Below are 19,342 nucleotides of genomic sequence, written 5' to 3' on the forward strand. Positions count from 1 at the left end.
GCTAATTCTATGTTTAGATTCTCCCACGTGGAACTTAAAAATGTGGCGCACATTCATTTAACCTGCTCACTATAATCTAACGGCTATGATTCACCTTTATCTTCAGCAGGAGGTTATGACACGTGTCAAGGATTTCTACTGGGGAAATGTTCATCCATGATGTTTCTTATCTTATATATGTTAATTAAAAAAATAAAGGAAAATTTTATTTTTCACTCTTTACCCAAAATTGAAAGTAGAAATACAGACTTTTTATGACCCAAATATTCTGCTTAAGTAACATCAAATTCGTCAAGGTACCTAAATAACCCTTATGAGTATGCGTAAGTGGCCGAGTTGTGTAAGGGTAAATTAGTCCTGACGAAGTGTAAATATCAGAATGTGATTGTGGAGTCGTCGATTTACTTTCCGCTCAAATCTCCCAGCGCATGAAAGCAAAGAAAAACGAAACAAACAAAACAGAAAAGAAAGAAAAAAAAGGATTGCAAGTATTATCAAGTTTTCGGAAATTTAGAAGGTAAAGATTTACTACAGGGTTTGGTGAAGAAGATGGATTCATTTCAAGAGGATAATAATTGGCCTCTCATAGATTATTCTGCTATCATTGAAGATGCAGCTTCTACTGATTTTTATTGGAGTAATCAAAGGTATATAATTGGGTTTTAATTTTTGTGATTGAAATGTTTGTTTTATGGATTTTTTTAATTTAGGGTTTTAATGTTTTCTGCTTGAATTGGGTATTTTACACAAAAGTAGCTAAAGTTATCAAGCACATCTTACATTGGTAAAATTGCTGAGAGGGTTATGTTTTGGTAAAATTCTTAATTTTGTAGGTCAAATTTGAGAAACCTACACTTTATTCTTAGGGTTTTGTATGTAGTTGATGCAATCAATGCTAGTTTCAGATCATCACAGCATTCATGTGTTTCTTAAATTTCAAGCGGTAGAATATTGAAAGTTATAAATAGGGATTTCCTTACTTCATATACAATATTGGTCGCTTAGTTGTAGTCTAAGAAATGATTGACCTACTGTTTTTCAAGTGTATTAGACAAATTATAGATACGGGTAAGCGCTAATTCAGTTCTTCTTCCATTTGTTTGATCACTGTGTGAGCAAGATTTGGTGTTTAATAACTTTGGAGGAAAATTTCCCCTTAAATTGGATTCTCCATTTTGCAGCTCATGCATGGAACTTGATCCTTCATCCACTGGCGTTTTGACTCAAGAAATTGTAGGCACGAGGAAAAGGTACACAACTCCTAAAACTAACCCCCTATTTTTGTTTTTGTTTTGGTAACATCCTATTTAGTTTGTTGTTAATCTGGTAAGTTTGATGTATGTTTGGTATGAGGGTTGTTCATCAGTGTGTTACAGGACATATTTTTCGGTCATTCGAAACTGTTGGCTAGCGGTGATTTGATTAATGTCCTTCTAATCATTTTGTTGTCTTGAGAATTTGAACTTGTTATGTGCAGGTCACGCAATGAGGCATCCAGCAAGTTGGGCACCAAAGCTTGCCGTGAAAAAATGCGAAGGGACAAGCTGAATGACAGGCATGCATCTGTTTGTGTTGCTTCTTTGAGTTTGTTTTTTTCTTTTTTATTTGTTGTGGAAAATCTCTGTTGACTGTTGCAAGTATTTATGTATTTGCAAATAGAACATTCCATTTTGGGATATCTTTCCTGCTTTTTGTACATCTTGATGGGGAAAACATCTTCGTTCAGTTGTACAAAAAAGGGACCTTGTTTTATTTAAGATAGTTCTATAACTAGCTGCCCTCAATATTGACTTGCTGTGTCAGGCTGTCAGCTGATTTATTAGCAGTATTGTGTCTACTATTTGGAGTGTTACGGTCATTTCAGCTAAAAAAGTGCATACTATTCTGATATTTGTTGTTAGGCTAATCCAGTTTACTCGCAACAAATTTCTGATGTAAGGTCCTACGGTTATCATGCAGGTTTTCAGACTTGAGCTCCATTTTGGAGCCTGGGAGACCTGCCAAAACTGACAAATCTGCAATACTCAGTGATGCTACAAGGGTATTAAACCAGCTAAGAACTGAAACTCAGGAGCTGAAAGACTCGAACGAAAAACTTCAAGAGGAGATTAAAAGTTTGAAGGTACTTCTCGATATAAGTGACATCTTCTTTCTGAATGATCTTTATATAAATCTCAAATGACTGGAACATGGCTCAGAGTGTCAATCAGTATGTCTATATGAATGTTAGGCCAGACCTTTGATGTTTGAACTAAAGGATCCTACATTTACCTTTTGGGTGCTTATTTCAGTATTGGAGCTAGATTTCCTAACCAAAAGCATTTCCTCTGTGCTGGGTTTCTTACCTTCAGTTTGCAGACTATCCTTTTTAACACCATGTTGATGATAGATCATCTTTTTGATCTTGATTTTCGGATAGCTCTCTAAATTTTTGTGTTGCAATTGCAGACGGAGAAGAATGAGCTTCGTGAAGAAAAACTATTACTGAAGGCAGACAAAGAAAGGATAGAGCAACAGGTGAAATCCATGAATGTTCTCCCAACAGGTTTTGTATCACCACACCCAGCAGCATATACACCAGGAGTTAACAAGATGATGGCATACCCTAACTATGGTGGGTACCCGATGTGGCACTGGATACCTCAAACCTCCCTCGACACATCTCAAGATCATGTTCTCAGGCCTCCTGTGGCTTAGAAATTTGACAAGAGTTCTTTCAACATTCCCAGAAGCTTGTTCAAAAGTTTTACCTGCTACTAAATGTAAATCTCTCCATCACCTTTATCTGCCTTATTTTTTGCTGCAAATGAAGAGAATGTCTAAAATGTGATCTCTACATCTCTAGGATAAAAGAACTGATCAATATCCAGTGGTCTCTGGAAACAATTACATTGATTATCAAACTCATGGATTTCTGTATCACACAAGTTTTGGTCTAAATATGTTAACTGATGCAGAATAACTTCATCTTACTGAACTAACCCCGACGAAAAGCTGTATTTCCTCTGAATGGAGGCAATATCAATATTGTGGTGTATTTTGTGTTTTAAAGGATTCAGAATCACAAAAGTTGTCTCCTTCATCTTCTTAGCTCTGAAATAGAAATTAGTTCAATTTCCCCTAACTTTCCCTTCCACGAGGAGTGATAAATTTCTCGCTTAGACTATTCCCTCATGTATTAGGCTCTGGTATGGATATTTCCTTCCCTAGCATTAAGAAGTTATTTGCATCTTGCTTTCCTTATGCTCATCATAGCTCAGATTCGTTAGTACTTGAGAATCGGTTTGAGGTTCATTGTCACCCTCTTTGCTCCATAAAACCAAGTAGAGACCAGCAACGATTATTACCCCCCCTATAATGCTGGAAATTTCAGAGAAGAACACATTAATAGTGAACCGGAACTTAATATACAAGGCGTGGGATTTTGATTACCTTCCCATGTACAACAGCCACCATTAATGTGGAAATAGGATCAAACATGGTAACAAAAACTGGACCTTTTTGCTCTGTACACCATAGTTGTACGTATATTATCAGACCAGAGCAAACCACTCCCTGCCATGGAACCATTCACAATTTAGAGTTCAAGAATATTTGGAAGTGTGACATTTCAACATTGTTCTGAATCCATCAAACTCCTTACAGCGTAAATGATAGCCCAAAGTTCCACATTTATTCCAATTTCCCACGCTTTAGGTCTATGTTCAATAAATGCTGTTAAGACTGCTGATTGTGCTGCACCAAGAATACTCATCCATGCCGTTAATGAAAGTTGTGCAGGGTATTTCTTCAATGTAACAGCCTGCAGCGTCATCTTGCACGCATCATTAGCATGCCCTAGGTTGCTTCATATCTATTGTGTAAACTTTAGTCTAAATACCTGCATGATGTACCAAATAGACCATGTTATGCAGCTAGCAACAGCAAGGAGTGAACCCTTCAACCAATTCTCATGCTCGACACTGTTCCTTTCAATACGAATCACTGCACCCCATAAGTTTCTAATTGCAGGTCCTTTGAACAATGTCATGGTCAGTACACCTGCGAAGGAAACTGAGGTTCCAAGAATTTTTGCCATCCCTCGGCTTCTTCTAATGTCAAGAACTTCTAACCTTCATTTGACATACATATAGGAAGTACAAGTTAAAGGTATGCAGTTGAGAAGAAGGTATGTGTACCCACCTCAAGACAACTGCAATTACAAGAGTCAAAGAAGCAACTGTGTTGATCATCGCCGCAATGAAAGTTGGTGAGGTATATTTCATGCTAAGAAAGTACATATTCAGAGTTAAACAGATCCTGTGATCATGAAAGAAACTTGGTTTTATCCATTAAATCAAGAAATTAACTGAATTCACGAAAATTTCTTAATTCAGGAACCGTTACTGCATATATCTCAGCAAACAATGCTAATGTCAACTTGGGCCTTACATTCCTGCAAGGAAAAAAGTTTCAGAAAAACAACTATGAGTAAGTTGAATACGTGCATAATTTCGAATTTAATACCTTTCTAGGAAATAGGCGAAAGGCAGCACAACTAAACCAGATACAACATGCCGATAAGTTACATAGAAATGAGGATTCATTCCATGATTGAAAGCAGCTTCAGTTATGAAATAGAGAATTGTAAAACACATGTGAGCCAAAAAAAAAAATGTGAGCCAGAACCATTAGAAGGTGTGGTTTGAATTTCCTACAATAAGTTCGCCAAAGTACACATAACTTAACTGCCATTCGTAATCTCTCGATCTAAATGTCAGCTCTAACGTCTCCTGTTTTTGTTAATTTCCTTACGCCTAAACTGGAAAAGATACGGTACATGTAATTCGTTGATACATATACATGTCACATGACTGCAGAAGAGTTTGATTAATTATTCTTTTGCATGTTGTTAGCATCATGTTCTTATGTAGGGCTTGATTACTTCCCGGCATATTATTTGTATAGAAATGAAATATAAATAAATATAAGAAACGGAAAAGATATTCTTTCATCACTGTCTAGTTAAGCTTCAAGAATAAGATATTAACCCACAAGTCTACAACAGATAATAGCTCTTCCGCCTAGCACCACTTTAAGTGTTCATGAATTGTGACATCATTACCACTCAATTAGAATACCCTTCATTTTTTTATGGAAAAGCAGGTATTACAGATCTGGTAATGAGCAACCTCACGTATCCCCTAATACTTCCCCTGCTTTGGCCAATGTATTATCATGTCAAGTGGTTTTGGCACTTCGTGAGAGACCAATCCCACGGCTCTGGTATAACTCTCGCAGAAGTCCTCTCCAACATGTAAAGTTCGAGCAGACATTAAGGACCGAGCACAACACTCGCTCTAAGTTACAGGGATTATTTATTATTCCACATTTGTGGGTTGAGAAGTGCATTCAATCATGAAGCATGCATCATTCTGAACTTTTTTAGTTTTAAATAAGTTTAGGGATTAATGTGGTTTACAGTCAGAAAGTGAAAAGGGAGAGGGAGCACTATCGCACGATCAGTCTACGACCCATTGGATGGAAGAATACTTCATATTATAGTAGTGCTGCTTTTCGTTCTTCAATATTATGTAAATCACGGGGCATCTGAAACCAATTATAGATTCTTCAATTTGATTGATATCTAACTTGGTTACATCCGCATTTGGGAAAGGAAAAGTTAATCTAAAACGCGCCTCGGTCAAGTTTGTGAAAATCTTGGTAAAACTAGCTCAAGTGTGGAACGGGAACTTTGCAACTATGTATTTGCATCACTTTTAGGCTTTTCTTCAGATTTCACCACCATCTCCATCGAAGAAATTTGTATCTTTGTTTCCTTTTGCTCTTCATCACTCGAACTGGAGGGTGCATGAAGCTCGGTTTGAAGTTCTTTATCCCCTTCTTTACCCCACAACACAGTGTAGAGACCAAAAATGACAATAACTCCTCCTATGACGCTACGAAATTTCAAAGAGAAAAAATGTTTTAACAAATGACACAATTTTTACAGTAAAATGTACCAAAAAAGCATGGCTGCATGTATAACAGGCTACAACTTTGACTTACCTTCCCATATACAGTCTTTCACCTAAAACAAAATATGCCAAAACTGCCACCAATACTGTTGAAACAGGATTGAACATAGTAACAAAAACTGGACCCTTCTTTTCAGTGCACCATAGTTGGATGAAAACTATTAAGCCAGAGCACACCACTCCCTGCCATGTATCATCCGTATTTTTAGTCATATCGCAATTTGGTGAAAATGGTGGAAAAATGTAAATTTTTCTTACAGAATAGATGATAGCCCATAAGTCTATGTTGAAGCCAATAGCCCATGGTTTTGGTTTATGCTGTACGATCACAGTGAAGACAGCTGATTGCGCAGCACCAACAAAGCTCATCCATGTTGTCAATGAAAGTGGTGCTGGGTACCTTTTCAATGTAATGGCCTACAATTTATATTTAGGAAGAAAAAAAAAAGCATCAAAAGAATGATCAGGAATGGTTATTAGAGAAAGCATTGAAAAGCTGTCCAGTTTCTGGTGGATTAAAACCTGCATGATGTACCACATGGACCATGTTATGCAGCTAGCAACAACAAGAACTGAACCCTTCAACCAATTTTCTTGAATCGTACTATTTCCTCCAATGTGGATTATAGCACTCCATTGATTTTTTACTGCAGGTCCTCTGTATAATGTCATGGTCATGACACCGGCCAAGGAAACTACGGTCCCAAGAACTTTTGCCACTCCACGGATGCTCTTGATATCAATAACTTCCAACCTACACAAAATAAATATTTGAAGAGAAAAAATATATTTGAGATGAGTGCACCAAACATTTGTTCATAATCTCATGACTAATTATTGTACATCCCCACCTCAGGACAACTGCAATGATAAGAGTTAGAGAAGCAATCGTGTTGACCATGGAAGCGAGGAAGGTTGGAGACGTATATTTCAAGCTTGCAAAGTACATGTTTAGAGTTAAGCTAACCCTGTAAGAAAACAATTCGTTCAGTTACTTCAATTCATCATATCAAGTTTTTGATAGAAATTCCTAAGTTCAATTTTACTTTACATATATATGCAGCCTAGCTTACCCGAGGAGAGAAAGAACAAATATCTCCGCAAACAACGCCAGTGTCAGCTTGGGTCTTACTTTTCTGAAAAAGCAGAGAAAATTTGTATTAACCGAGGAAACTGTTCAGACTTGTTCACGGATTATTCCAAAAAATTGATGTTAGCTAATACTCAATATTACCTTTCCAGAAAATAAGCGAAAGGCAACACGGCAAAACCAGACACAATGTGGCGATAAGTAATGTAAACATGAGGATTCAATCCACGGTTGAAGGAAGCTTCAGTTATGAAGTAGAGAAATGCATAACCCACTTGAGTCATAACCATAAGGAAGTGTGGTTTAAACCTACTATAAGTTGACAAAAATTCACACAATTGCACGCCCATGGTTAACAAGTGTGTTCTTCCCGAACTTCTTTCTTTTAGTAAAAAAAAGAAAAGCTTCAACTTAAAACCACATTCGAATGTTTACATGTACATGATTTATTTATGAAAGATATACTGGTTTCTGTTATTCTTATTAGCATATTGTTGGTATCAGATTCTTTTATTGATCATATTCCTATTCGATTCGACAATTTCAGATGATAAAATGTGAATCATATTTTGTTCCTGCAGATCATATTCCTACTTGAAAATCTTACAATTTCACCTACTTATTATTTGAATAATATGAATATGGGTGACAAAGTGAACAAGGTGCTTGAGTTTTTCAACTTGCTCGTTAGGATAGGGTGGGTGTAGAGAATACAAAACAACAATTTTCAGACGAAGTGGTCGAAGATTAGACTACGCTAAGATTTTTCATTTTGGTTCCTGTTTCCAAATGTCAAGCATAGTAACTTAAAGAAGTGACGGGTCATCATATATGCAAATTGTACCTCTATGGAATGATCCCATACTCTGATCTTGACAAAGAAAGGAGACATTATACTAGAATTCTAAAATTCATATCTAGAATTGGAATAAATGCATGAAGCATGAGGGACACCGTGTTTTTGTTTTTGGTACAATAAAGCAGATCGTGAGCTCGTGGCTAAGTTAGTCACAAGGAGGCGTCCAAACTCCAACTATACCCACGCATAAGATTAGTCGATAGCTAAAGCTAACTCTAGTAAGAGGTGGCTGTGATTCAGAGTCAGAAATACATCCAACAATCTAAATTTGCTGATGTCCCATTAATTTCTCGTAATAAATTTTCTATCAATAAATCATTCCATTAACAGTGATAGTAATTTTTCCGATTGGCCAATAATTATACCACTGAACCATACTGGCGACTGTAGTAGTAACATGAGAGTGGCAGAGAATAGATTCTTGGAGGAGAGAGGAAATAAAAAAAAGAAGGCGGACTTCAAAAATGTTTCCTATCCCCCGACTTATCCCCAAATTTGTCCACCATCTCACATAACACGCATAAATGGGCCACCTGTTTTCCCCACGTCAGCTCACTTGTTGAATCCATGGCCAAGATCAATGCCACCTAATGGTGGAAGGGAGTGGTGAAAATGTAGCAGCTTCGGACAGACTTCATACGGGTTGAAACTCTCAGCTTAAATTGCAGCTTAAAGTTTCTTTCCTTGTGTACCCCAAGATCTTTCAGCGCTTTGATACTTGCATAGCGCTTTGGGTACAAACCATTGGGGTGGTACCTCTCCGTTGCTGGCCAAGGAACCTACCCAAGGAGTCACTGGAACAAAGGTACTTGAGGCTCAACGCTATTCGCACTCGTGATGAGATTTTTCCCATGAATGATAACACTTTTGGTGTAACCTTACATCCATCTGATTCAGTCCACTCTCCAAGTCGCTTTGGTAGACTTATCTCGACATTTTCCTGGCTCCGGAAAGGAAAAACTCTGGGTTTTTTTTTTAAAGAAAATCTGGGCATGAATCAGAAAATTAGAATACCAAGTTGGCTTCCACTTTAGGATCCTAGTATTAAATGGCCTTAAGGATGGTGCTGATTCAAGGCAGGCTGATTTTTCACCTGTAAATTATGAGCAATGAACAAGTACCAAATGCAACCATGAACCATTTATCATTTGTGACCTCTCCGTTGGGATATGAATTTGCTGGTCATGTTCGCCGTCACTGAAGTTCTAACATGATGTATGTGTTGACTGTTGACCATGTTCATCATCAAGAATAAGGGTACTAAAGTCAAACATATATAGGCATATATCAACTGTAGTTTACAATGAACTATGGAGTATAGTATTTTTCATTTTATCTTTCTGTAACTCAAGTTCTCTCTCTACATTTCCGCACACTAAGTGCATTACAATTAGAGAAATGAGAAACAACGAGCCCCTGTTAAAGGGCTAACCCGCAGCCAAAAGCCAAAACATTATAAGAGAAGATATTTCAATCATTACCCAACTCATGAAAGCTAGGGTGACGGACATCCAATATTTCAGGCAGTCACTTTGGCATTTTCCTAGATCTCTGAAATACAAAATAAGTAATCCAGCAGAAGCTGATGCAGCTGCAAGAGACAGCATTCCTGTAACCTGTATCATTAATCAGTAACCATCAGATAAGGCCTCAATTTGATGCAAAATAAGTTTGTTGCCGGACCAAAAACCATAAGTGAGAAGGAAAAAGACTTATTAGAGTCTGACCCAGTCCCCGATCGCAAAGAGGCTAACCAAAACAAGATTGTGAAGGATCTTCTTTGTAATCAATGCTTTTGCATCAAATAATGCGATCCCAAAGCTCCATATAACTTGCAAACCCATTGATGCAATCAAATAGCTGCAGGATACAATGTTGGTAGTCGATATTAATGATCCCGACATAGACACAACATAGAAATAGAACAAATATGAGGTTTGTCAATTTGACATTGAAGGTTGATAATACCGATCATTTGTTAGGATAATAGCCATGACCACCAACTAGTGGGATGTGCAAATGACTAGGACGAATAAGATATCCAACAATTTCTTCTGAATGATTTCCAGATTTTACTCTTTGTGACTACTGTTTTCAACCTGGTGGTGGTAAACTTGGAACGGTAGGAAAATGGATAATATGCCAACTCATTGTTTTTACTCGATTAATCAAATCCTCATGGGGTCAAAAAGAATTCTGACATGACGATTCAACGGCATATATAGGACTAATGGTGTATACTGGATCTGCAACTATAAGTTTTAACTTTCTTCTATGGACACACTAGTTATGATACAAATCCACCTTACGCACTACAAACTTGGTTTACGCTTGCTACTTATCAAGTTGACACAACACATTGATCCCCAAACTAATGAGAATAGCTTAGTAGTTGACACAATGCATTGATCCCGAAACTAATGAGAACAGCCTATTAAGCAAGGAACTAGAAAAGTACCTTACTCCCAACACACTGTCTAACAATCTGACTACCCAAACTCCCGATAATAGAACAAAACATTATGACAACATCGATAGGGAGGCTTAACTAATTCATTTTATCCAAATAACCAATTCACATTGAAAATTATATCTATGGGCAAAAATCTAACTACACAAAAAAGCGCATTACAAAGTAGTAGAGTAAAGATATACCAGAGAGCTGTGTATTCGAAGAAACCAGGTGTAGTTGTAATACACACAATTGAACCTGCTGCAAATGAAAACTGCAAAACCCTAAGAGTAAGTGCAGTAAAAGTCCCAGGTGTCCCTGGGAAATCCTTCATCCCTTTTATTTTATTTTCATCACCAACCTAAAACTCTATAAATCTAAAATCTTAACTGAGAGAAGCCTAAAAAGAAAACCCTTTTCGTTACATCATACGAAACACATGAAGATATTGAAATCTTTATCCAACTCCCCACCAACCCTTAAAAATATCCTAAAAGCAAACCATCTGTAGAGATCACTCAGAAAAATTGAGAAGCTACTGGAGGAAATCAATAATTCCTCGCTAATTCAGATACAAAATTGCTGCTGACTGAGGATTAAGGGCAGAGGAGAGAAAACTAAGGGGAGTGTTTACGAACCAAACTAACCGACGACAAGACTGAAATAAAAGAAAGAACTGTTATTACCATCATTCTTTGGCATTCGTCCTTGAAATGGATGTTTCGACCCCACGGACAATTTTACGACCATAATGAGTTGCGTGTCGTTTGTTGGAAACCGACAGGATGGCCAAATGGTTTTGGCATCCCTTAGCACTTTTATCCTTACGTTATCTCACACGTGGGACAACCTTTTTGTGTATAAAATAGACAAAAAAATTGGTTAAAAAGACCAAAATCAATAATTTCTGGGTGAAAAGTACATTTAAAAATTGATGCTGTTTAAATGGACAAAAATGTAAAAATAGCCAGAATGTAAACAGTTTCATCCTACTCATTTTCAAATACTTTTTGTTATTTTTAATTTACATCAGGATGCATCCAGTTTCATTCTTGCTATTATTTAAGTTTAAGTCAGGATGAATCCAGTTTCATCATTGCTATTGTTTTTAGTGTCCATTTCACCCATACTAATTTTTACTCGTCCATTTGAACCATGTTTTAAAAATATTTGGACAAATGACCCATTTTCCGTAAAATATAGTAGTCCCTTCGTCCCTAAATAGATGAACTAGCTAAAATTTGCACAATTCTTAAGATAGGGAAGAGTAGGGAGTATATATATCTATTACAATTATACCGTTATGGATAATAAATAATAAAATTTAGAAATTATTTATCTCTCAAACTACACCAGCAATACCACGGATATTCGTAAACTCTTTACCATTGAAAAGCGTTTTAATAAACTACTAACGAATATAAATATGGCTATGAAATTATACATATTTTTTATACTAACAATAATCAAATTAAAAGTGTAGTTTTAGAAATATTCCCTTATTTAATGATATATGTCACCTATTAGAGGGACAAAATTTAAAATTGAATAGGTCATCTATTTCCAGGCTAGTTTGGGGCCTAGTATGATTATTTGGGGCCTACGACTACAAAACAAAAAATAATATTTTGAAGTAAAATGGATAACCCCTTATCCAACTATTTTACTAAATGGAAAAACTACTCCTGATTAATTAGTGATAATTTGAGTGATTAGATGATGTTTAATCAAGTTAACCTTGAAATTAACTACCATTAATTCATCATCAAAACTTGAAAAAAATTATTTTTTTTTTTAAACTCGAACCAAAATCGGTTGATGTTAGTGCAGTTGTAAACCGGTTCTGGGTTGAGTTTTTTCAAATGACGAAGTAAAGCCAGAATCGGGTCGTTTCAATACCCAATAAACTGATTGGTGAAATCGGTGTTTATGGATGACCATATAATCCGATTATACCTTACTTTCAGAAACAAAATATTCATTACATAGTTTAGGAAATTAACGCATTACATATATAGGATTCAGTATGGGAATTCTAGAATTCGACACATCAAATGTTCGTCAATGAACATCCGAGCACGTCGCTACTGTTAGAGCATAGCTCGGTTGAAACCACCAAGCGTTGGTATGTCAATTTTGGTTGTCATATTTTAGTGAATCAAAACTCATTTAAAGAGTCGCTTGATTATATACTAGAGTCAACTTCGTATAGGTTAGCTAAAAAGTATTAGGATATGAGACTTACAAGTATTACATGAAGACTTGAAGAATGTGAAGAAGTATGGAGCTACAACGACAACGTCATCCTTCCTCTTGAGGTTAGTAATATTTGACTTGAACTGTTTCATTCCCTAACGTATCTTTCAATTCGTGCATATTGAAAACATAACTGCGAAGCTGTGTATGATACTCTAGTTAGACATAGTATTAAGGAATACAATACGAGGTTTATTGCTTAACCATTATAATTTGTATATAAGACATCAACATGATCATATAAATGCTATTGTGATTATGTATGGGTATGAGTGAATATTTCATCCTAGGAAACAGTGTTTTACATTCGTTTAAAGGAAGTAAGTTCATAAACTCGTTTTGTAAATCGAAAGGGAAATCGTTAGGCTTATTGGTATTATTTTTCATTGCAAATCTATTTTGAATTACTAATATGTGTGTTTAGTATAACCTCTCATAAAATTGTTTATGTATCTTGGTAAAACTATTCACAAGGCCTGACTTATGTATTTTGGTATGACTTTTATTAGTGAAACCGATCTTAAGTAATCACTCAAGATGGTATGATTGATGCCTTGTAAATAGCAACTTTTATCTAGTCATTGGGAACCGATCCTAGTAAGAGGTGCAACAAATTTACAAGAGGGAATCAATCCTTGTAAGAGGTTGTTTGTGGGTGAAAACGGTTTCTGCTGGTTTTGGTAAATTCGTGTGGATGAGAAACGGGTCTAGATCCTAAACAATGTACTGCACGGGAGTGCTTTTGATTCGAGAGATCAATCTGTACAACCCTGTCCTAAACCAAGAAATGGTCGTTCCAGGCTTGCTTCGGTCCCAAAATGAAGGAGAAGGGCTGGTCTTAGGGAGGGAAGCGAAGAAGGTGTTGAGACCAGAATAGTTGATTCTGAAGGTGTGGTTGTTTACGACTTGTATCAGAAAGTAGAACTGGCTAGCTGAATAAAAGATATCAGGTGATTTCTAGATACTGTGTTGCTCTCCTGACCAAAACTTGTTTTTTTGAGGAAAATAGGTAAAACTTATTTATACAAGTCGTAATAAAACGTACCCTGGTCTCGTAGGAAGTGGAAACAATTGAGTGGTGGAAGAGTAACGTGTAACGTCGGGATTTATGTTTCCATAATGAAGGGATCCGTTTACACCATTAATCTTTGCCATTACAAACCGCCCCGCTTTATGACACTTTTCTTGTAATGGGCGTATTGCACGCCGCACGCTGTAAACCGCCAGACAAATACCCTGATAAGCATCCCCCAGTTTGTGACATGTTTGATGTCTCGAGTATTTTCGTGGAAAACATGTAGCATTTTTCTACGTGTGGTAAGTTAAAATCAAGAGGCTTTCCACAGGAAAATAACATTTGATGTTATTAGTCTCGTCTTGGCTGGTCGCCTAAAACCTGCAACAAGTCTGTTAGTTCGGTGCCTGAGATCGCATCTCATGAGGAAGGGTAGCCGTTGATTATGTCTACCTTGTGTTGGCGCCTGATAATGGCGCAATGGCGTTTTGGTGTACGCCAGTGGTAAGGTGGCATAGTTGGCATGGCTCGTGCATGCCAGTGGCACGATGGTGTAAGTGGCGCCTGGCATAGCCATGTCCACTAGATTTAGACGACTGGTCGCCTGAAACTTGCCACAAGTTCGTCAGTTCGTTGGCGAACTTGGATGGATGAGATTCGTAATTCAGGAGAGAGGGTGGTCATTGATTATGTCCATATCTCGTTGTATAGCAAAGTGGCACCATTGGCATAGTGGCGCCTGACGTAGCCATGCCATAACGGCATGCCAGGGGCGTAGCCATGGCATTGTGGCGTGGCCACGCCTGTTGCTTTGTAGCATGTCCAAAACTAGGATTTGGCTACGTGGCCAAAGTTAGGTCTTAGTGGCATGGCCAAGGCTAGGGTTTGGTGTCGTGGCCAAATTTAGGGCTTGGCGTCGTGGCCAAAGTATGGCTTGGCGGCATGGCCAAGGTTATGATTTGGCGTCGTGGCCAGGGCTAGGATTTGGCGGCGTGGCCAGGGCTAGGATTTGGCGTCGTGGCCAGAGTTAGGGCTTGGCGGCTTGGCCAAGGCTAGGATTTGGCATCATGGTCAAATTGGCTTGGCGACGTGGCCAAGGCTAAGATTTGGCGTCGTGGCCAAAGTTATGGCTTGGTGGCGTGGCCAAGGCTAAGATTTGGCGTCGTGGCAAAGGCTAAAATTTGGCGCTGTGGCCAAAATTATGTCTTGGCGGCGTGGCCAAGGCTAAGATTTGGCGTCGTGGCCAAAGTTATGGCTTGGCGGCGTGGCCAAGGCTAAGATTTGGCGTCGTGGCCAAAGTTAGGGCTTGGCGGCATGGCCAAGGCTAATATTTGGCGCCGTGGCCAAAGTTATGGCTTGACGGCGTGGCCAAGGCTAAGATTTGGCGTCGTAGCCAAAGTTAGGGGTTGGCGGCATGACCAAGGCTAAGATTTAGCGTCGTGGACAAAGTTAGGACTTGGCGGCATGGCCAAGGCTAAGATTTGGCGTCGTGGCCAAAGTTAGGGCTTGGCGGCTGTAGATGGTGGGTTTTCAACAAAGGTCAAAACCATAAAATCATGATACTGCATGTTTCTGACACTGCTTTCAGGCATGTGATGATTCATATTTTATGAGCCATGATGAATATGTTTCTCGAAAAGCTTCCACTAGCTGAGCGTTCGATCCCCGACATTTCATCATGCCTTCTATGCAGAATAACATAATTGGGCGGTTCTCCGTATGATTGAGAGCATTAACGCCTTCAGGACGTCGGTGACATTCACTGTTCCCTGACTACATTCAGAGCATTAAGGCCTTCATATTCCGGCAACACTCGCTGCTCTCTAACTATGCACCTTTCAGAATGTGTATGACGCTTTAACTGGCTAATATCCTTTTCTGCAATAGAATAACTCTGCCGTGACATTCACCACTGAATTCCCAGAAGATAATGTATTTTTCTCCGATTTCATGATCTAATCCACGGCTTGAACTCATGGAATGGCAATAAACAACTACATTATCTCGTTACTCCGATTTCATTATCGAATCCACGGCTGATCTCATGGAAGATAATTTTATTATTCCTAATTCATGGTCGAATCCATGGCTGATCCTATGAATTGATAATAAACAACTACTTATCTTTATTACTCAGTTTCATGAATTATTCTCCACTGAATTTCATCAACTAATAATAAATACTCAACAACCGGGCATCTGGACCATCACTGAGTAAGCCCCATAAAATGGTGCAAGTGTACTCGACAATGATGCACGACTGAGCACCCGGATGCACAAACGAGCATTCAAAAATATGGATAAATGAGGAATCCTACGCAAAACAGGAGAAAACAATAAATAATAATAAAATAATAAGAGGCGCCATGGGCCGGGCCCACCGCCTGGTCGGCCGTGCCCTAGCCGTGGACGGTCCCATGCCTCTCCCATTATTTTCTTTATTTTGTTATTTCATGAACTCATGAAAACTCCTCAATTCCAGCAACTTTCCTTGTTTGAGCAAAACTCACGATTTCTTCATATTTTCACGGTTTCATGATAAATAATAATATAAAATAAGGAAAGGTGTTGCAGGACCAGGCAATATAGCGGCCGGCCATGTCCAAGCTGTGGCCGGTACCACACCTTACAATCCCTAGCCTTTTATAATTATTATTTCCCTAATCTCATGAAACTCCTCCGTTTCAACAAAAACTCATGGATTCTCCATATTTTCAGGGTTTCATGATAAGTAATAATACAAAATAGGGAAAGGTGTTGCGGGACCAGGAAACATAGCCGGCCGGCCATGCCAAAGCCGTGGCCGGTCCCACACCTTACAATCCCTAGTCTTTTATAATTATTATTCCCCTAATCTCATGAAACTCCTCCGTTTCAACAAAAACACATGGTTTCTCCATAATTTCACGGATTCATGAAAATTAATAATAACATAAAATAGGGAACGGTGTGCGGAACCGCACCTGGACGGCCGACCATTAGCTAGCCGTGGCCGGTCCCACACCTTACAATCCCTAGTCTTTTATAATTATTATTTTCCTCAACTCGTGAAACTCCTCAATTTGAGCAAAAATTATGATTCCTTCATATTTTCTCAAATATTGCTCAAATCATGAAAAAACCAAAAGCCAAAATGGTCACACGACCGGATAGCCTCTCACGGAAATTTTAAATGTTAAAATACTCTTATTTTAATAATTGCAAAATATTGATCAATTGAGCATACATGTTCATTTTAGCAAAAATCAAGAATTTCAGTAAAGATCAAACTCTTCTGAAAATCCAATATGTTGCTCAAACGCACACCAGAAAATACTGAAACTCTCAGAATTGAGATATTTTCATTGTGGTGACACGGGCATGCTCCCTTGAACGACCAAGGGCGTCCCTAAGGCTTGCAACAAGCTGGTCCCACACACTTTCACAATTTTGACCTAATTTGCTCAATTGCTCATACTAGGCCCAAACCCTTTTCAACGAACCTGGAGTTTGCTTAAACGACCATTAGCTGGTCCCAAGACCACCAAGAGCCGGTTTCATGCCCTCTTGGTCGGTCCCACGATTTTTCATTATTAGGTTTTATCACCTAATGCCGAATCGAGCAATATTACAATAAATGATGAAACAGTCATTTAATCATCATTCTTTCACCAGCCGGCCAACTAAGGACCCTGGTGCATGCTCACTCGAGCATTTGGGATCCATATGGACGTTCATCATCCCATATGGTCGGTCCCTCTATCATTCATGACCTATTTTCAGCGATTCATCAATTGATGAACGCTCCTCGAATCATCATTCTGAGAAAGATTCAAACACTAATGAATTTATGTTGATTCACCAACCAACATATGAATTAATCATATAATATTTGGTAAGCTACCAATATTTTAATATTTTATTGGGTCACGTCACCAATAAATAATTTGTCGAATTGAGCAATACTTGCTCAGTTGCTCAAATATTGATCCAACTATCAATATTTAGTAATTTATCAGTAATTCGTCGAATTGAGCAATACTTGCTCGGTTGCTCAAATATTGATCCAGCTATCAATATTTAGTAATTTATTAGTAATTCGTCGAATTAGGAAATACTTGCTCATTTGCTCAAATATTGATCCAGCCATCAATATTTAGTAATTTATCAGTAATTCGTCGAATTGAGCAATACTTGCTCAGTTGCTCAAATATTGATCCAGCTATCAATATTTAGTAATTTATCAGTAATTCGTCGAATTGAGCAATACATTCTCAGTTGCTCAAATATTGATCCAGCTATCAATATTTAGTAATTTATCAGTAATTCGTTGAATTGACCAATACTTGCTCAAGTTGCTCAAATATTGATCCAACTATCAATATTATCAGCAATCCATCATCAGATTCACAATTTTTTCCAACACGTGCAACATCAACATCATTCAAAGAACTACGCATGTTCTATCCATGAATCGCTGAGCACTCGTCACTCGTGCTCAATTCAACAAAATCTAGACTCACTGTCTAATCAGTCAACAACTGACTAATTAGTACACATTTGTCATGCAGACTCCACGATTCGTGAGACATCAATCACGACACATTGGGGGATATCAATTAGGGTTTTGGTCTGGCGGCCTACAACACGTGGATTCATCCAAAATGAGAAATGTGAGTAAGTCGTGCCAACGGTTGATGGAGTTAGCAAAGTAGTGGGTTAACGATCAACCAAGTCTCCGCAAAATCTGGAACTGGTTTCACCACGATCTCCCACTTTCCCACTCTTTCACTGATGAAACCGTCACACTTACAGGGATCAATGTGTTCACTACTCTGCAATATAAATAAGTATCTGAATCCATGATTGAAGGTCAACGAAGGATCACTAGATATCAACAATTGTCTACACAGAATTTCTCGAGTAACTACTCTCAAGAATTCATCAATCTATCATAACTTATTCGAACTCATCAGTTCATCAAATTTTCAAAAACCTTCAACACACTCACAATCCTTGATTATCATTGATCCCACACAATTCTCAGCTTCCCTTCTACAGATCAACCCATCTTCTTCTTTGCGACCGAATTGACTCTGGAATGACCATTGTCTTGGTTTAGGCCGGTGTCCTACAGATTGATCTTTCGAATCTAAGCACTCCCTTTGCATTGCATCTGTGTGAGGTTAAGCAATTATGCTCGGTTGTGGAGTCTCGACAACACGCTCGTCTCTTCACTTCCCTAAAAATCGGCGAACTCGTTTTTCCCCATCTACAAATTGACGACCACAGTGGGACATTAATCTCTCGGTTGCAATCTCACAATTTCAAAAAATGGTTGATCTTAAGTCAAATTCAGTTACAAGTCCTAACAAAAACAACGCTAGCACCAGTAACAATGGTGGTACTCCAGAAGCTACTCCTGCTTCCAACGTCAGCGCTGGTGACACCATTCCTCCTCAAACCAACATGGGAGACAATCCCCTTTGCTGGTGTCCCGAAAAAATCAGATAAAATCCTCCTACCATAGCTGATCTCATGAATATGCAAGATAATCTTTCCAAAAATCAGACTGACATGGCTGCAAAAAAGAAGGAGCTATGCAATTATCTCAAAACTCTCACTGACTAGATGTCAGAAAAAACTCAGGAGAAAGGAAAATGCAAAGAAGCAG

The 19,342-nt window shown here is 38.2% G+C and overlaps 4 protein-coding genes across 4 annotated transcripts; 1 reads left to right on the forward strand and 3 right to left on the reverse strand.

The window, feature by feature from the left end:
- Nucleotides 1-376: 376 nt before the first annotated feature.
- On the forward strand, nucleotides 377-2,977 carry LOC113349941 (transcription factor bHLH104-like). The gene is made up of 5 exons (XM_026593989.1): nucleotides 377-647; nucleotides 1,182-1,250; nucleotides 1,478-1,555; nucleotides 1,960-2,122; nucleotides 2,449-2,977. Exons 1-5 carry the CDS (start codon nucleotides 550-552, stop codon nucleotides 2,695-2,697), a joined length of 657 nt encoding a protein of 218 aa, XP_026449774.1. The 5' UTR covers nucleotides 377-549; the 3' UTR covers nucleotides 2,698-2,977.
- Nucleotides 2,728-5,383, reverse strand: LOC113349942 (WAT1-related protein At4g08290-like). The gene is made up of 4 exons (XM_026593990.1): nucleotides 3,881-5,383; nucleotides 3,644-3,802; nucleotides 3,433-3,555; nucleotides 2,728-3,360 (listed from the first exon to the last, which is right to left on the reverse strand). Exons 1-4 carry the CDS (start codon nucleotides 4,076-4,078, stop codon nucleotides 3,298-3,300), a joined length of 543 nt encoding a protein of 180 aa, XP_026449775.1. The 5' UTR covers nucleotides 4,079-5,383; the 3' UTR covers nucleotides 2,728-3,297.
- A 207-nt stretch (nucleotides 5,384-5,590) lies between these two features.
- Nucleotides 5,591-7,546, reverse strand: LOC113349940 (WAT1-related protein At2g39510-like). The gene is made up of 7 exons (XM_026593988.1): nucleotides 7,252-7,546; nucleotides 7,091-7,153; nucleotides 6,869-6,985; nucleotides 6,540-6,771; nucleotides 6,276-6,434; nucleotides 6,049-6,200; nucleotides 5,591-5,939 (listed from the first exon to the last, which is right to left on the reverse strand). The coding sequence occupies exons 1-7, from the start codon at nucleotides 7,455-7,457 to the stop codon at nucleotides 5,741-5,743; spliced, it is 1,128 nt and encodes a 375-aa protein (XP_026449773.1). The 5' UTR covers nucleotides 7,458-7,546; the 3' UTR covers nucleotides 5,591-5,740.
- Nucleotides 7,547-9,227: 1,681 nt separating this feature from the next.
- On the reverse strand, nucleotides 9,228-11,063 carry LOC113354292 (CASP-like protein 5B3). The gene is made up of 3 exons (XM_026597664.1): nucleotides 10,622-11,063; nucleotides 9,694-9,826; nucleotides 9,228-9,582 (listed from the first exon to the last, which is right to left on the reverse strand). The coding sequence occupies exons 1-3, from the start codon at nucleotides 10,750-10,752 to the stop codon at nucleotides 9,394-9,396; spliced, it is 453 nt and encodes a 150-aa protein (XP_026453449.1). The 5' UTR covers nucleotides 10,753-11,063; the 3' UTR covers nucleotides 9,228-9,393.
- Between the last annotated feature and the right edge of the window lie 8,279 nt (nucleotides 11,064-19,342).

Source organism: Papaver somniferum, chromosome 2 (genome assembly GCF_003573695.1).
Source record: "Papaver somniferum cultivar HN1 chromosome 2, ASM357369v1, whole genome shotgun sequence".
In the NCBI taxonomy this organism is placed as follows: Eukaryota; Viridiplantae; Streptophyta; class Magnoliopsida; order Ranunculales; family Papaveraceae; genus Papaver; species Papaver somniferum.

What these genes read in the sequence shown, in the direction of transcription:
- LOC113349942 (XM_026593990.1), bottom strand. Translation starts at nt 4,078, where the DNA reads ATGGCAAAAATTCTTGGAACCTCAGTTTCCTTCGCAGGTGTACTGACC. An exon ending in TTTGGGCTATCATTTACGCT is followed by an intron (nt 3,556 to 3,643) that starts GTAAGGAGTTTG and finishes GTTCCATGGCAG; the next exon opens with GGAGTGGTTTGCTCTGGTCT. An exon ending in TGGCTGTTGTACATGGGAAG is followed by an intron (nt 3,361 to 3,432) that starts GTAATCAAAATC and finishes TGAAATTTCCAG; the next exon opens with CATTATAGGGGGGGTAATAA.
- LOC113349940 (XM_026593988.1), bottom strand. Translation starts at nt 7,457, where the DNA reads ATGGGCGTGCAATTGTGTGAATTTTTGTCAACTTATAGTAGGTTTAAA. An exon ending in TATGGGCTATCATCTATTCT is followed by an intron (nt 6,201 to 6,275) that starts GTAAGAAAAATT and finishes GATACATGGCAG; the next exon opens with GGAGTGGTGTGCTCTGGCTT. An exon ending in GAAAGACTGTATATGGGAAG is followed by an intron (nt 5,940 to 6,048) that starts GTAAGTCAAAGT and finishes GAAATTTCGTAG; the next exon opens with CGTCATAGGAGGAGTTATTG.
- LOC113349941 (XM_026593989.1), top strand. Translation starts at nt 550, where the DNA reads ATGGATTCATTTCAAGAGGATAATAATTGGCCTCTCATAGATTATTCT. An exon ending in TTTTATTGGAGTAATCAAAG is followed by an intron (nt 648 to 1,181) that starts GTATATAATTGG and finishes TCCATTTTGCAG; the next exon opens with CTCATGCATGGAACTTGATC. An exon ending in AGGGACAAGCTGAATGACAG is followed by an intron (nt 1,556 to 1,959) that starts GCATGCATCTGT and finishes GTTATCATGCAG; the next exon opens with GTTTTCAGACTTGAGCTCCA.
- LOC113354292 (XM_026597664.1), bottom strand. Translation starts at nt 10,752, where the DNA reads ATGAAGGATTTCCCAGGGACACCTGGGACTTTTACTGCACTTACTCTT. An exon ending in TTCGAATACACAGCTCTCTG is followed by an intron (nt 9,827 to 10,621) that starts GTATATCTTTAC and finishes TGTATCCTGCAG; the next exon opens with CTATTTGATTGCATCAATGG. An exon ending in TCTTTGCGATCGGGGACTGG is followed by an intron (nt 9,583 to 9,693) that starts GTCAGACTCTAA and finishes TTAATGATACAG; the next exon opens with GTTACAGGAATGCTGTCTCT.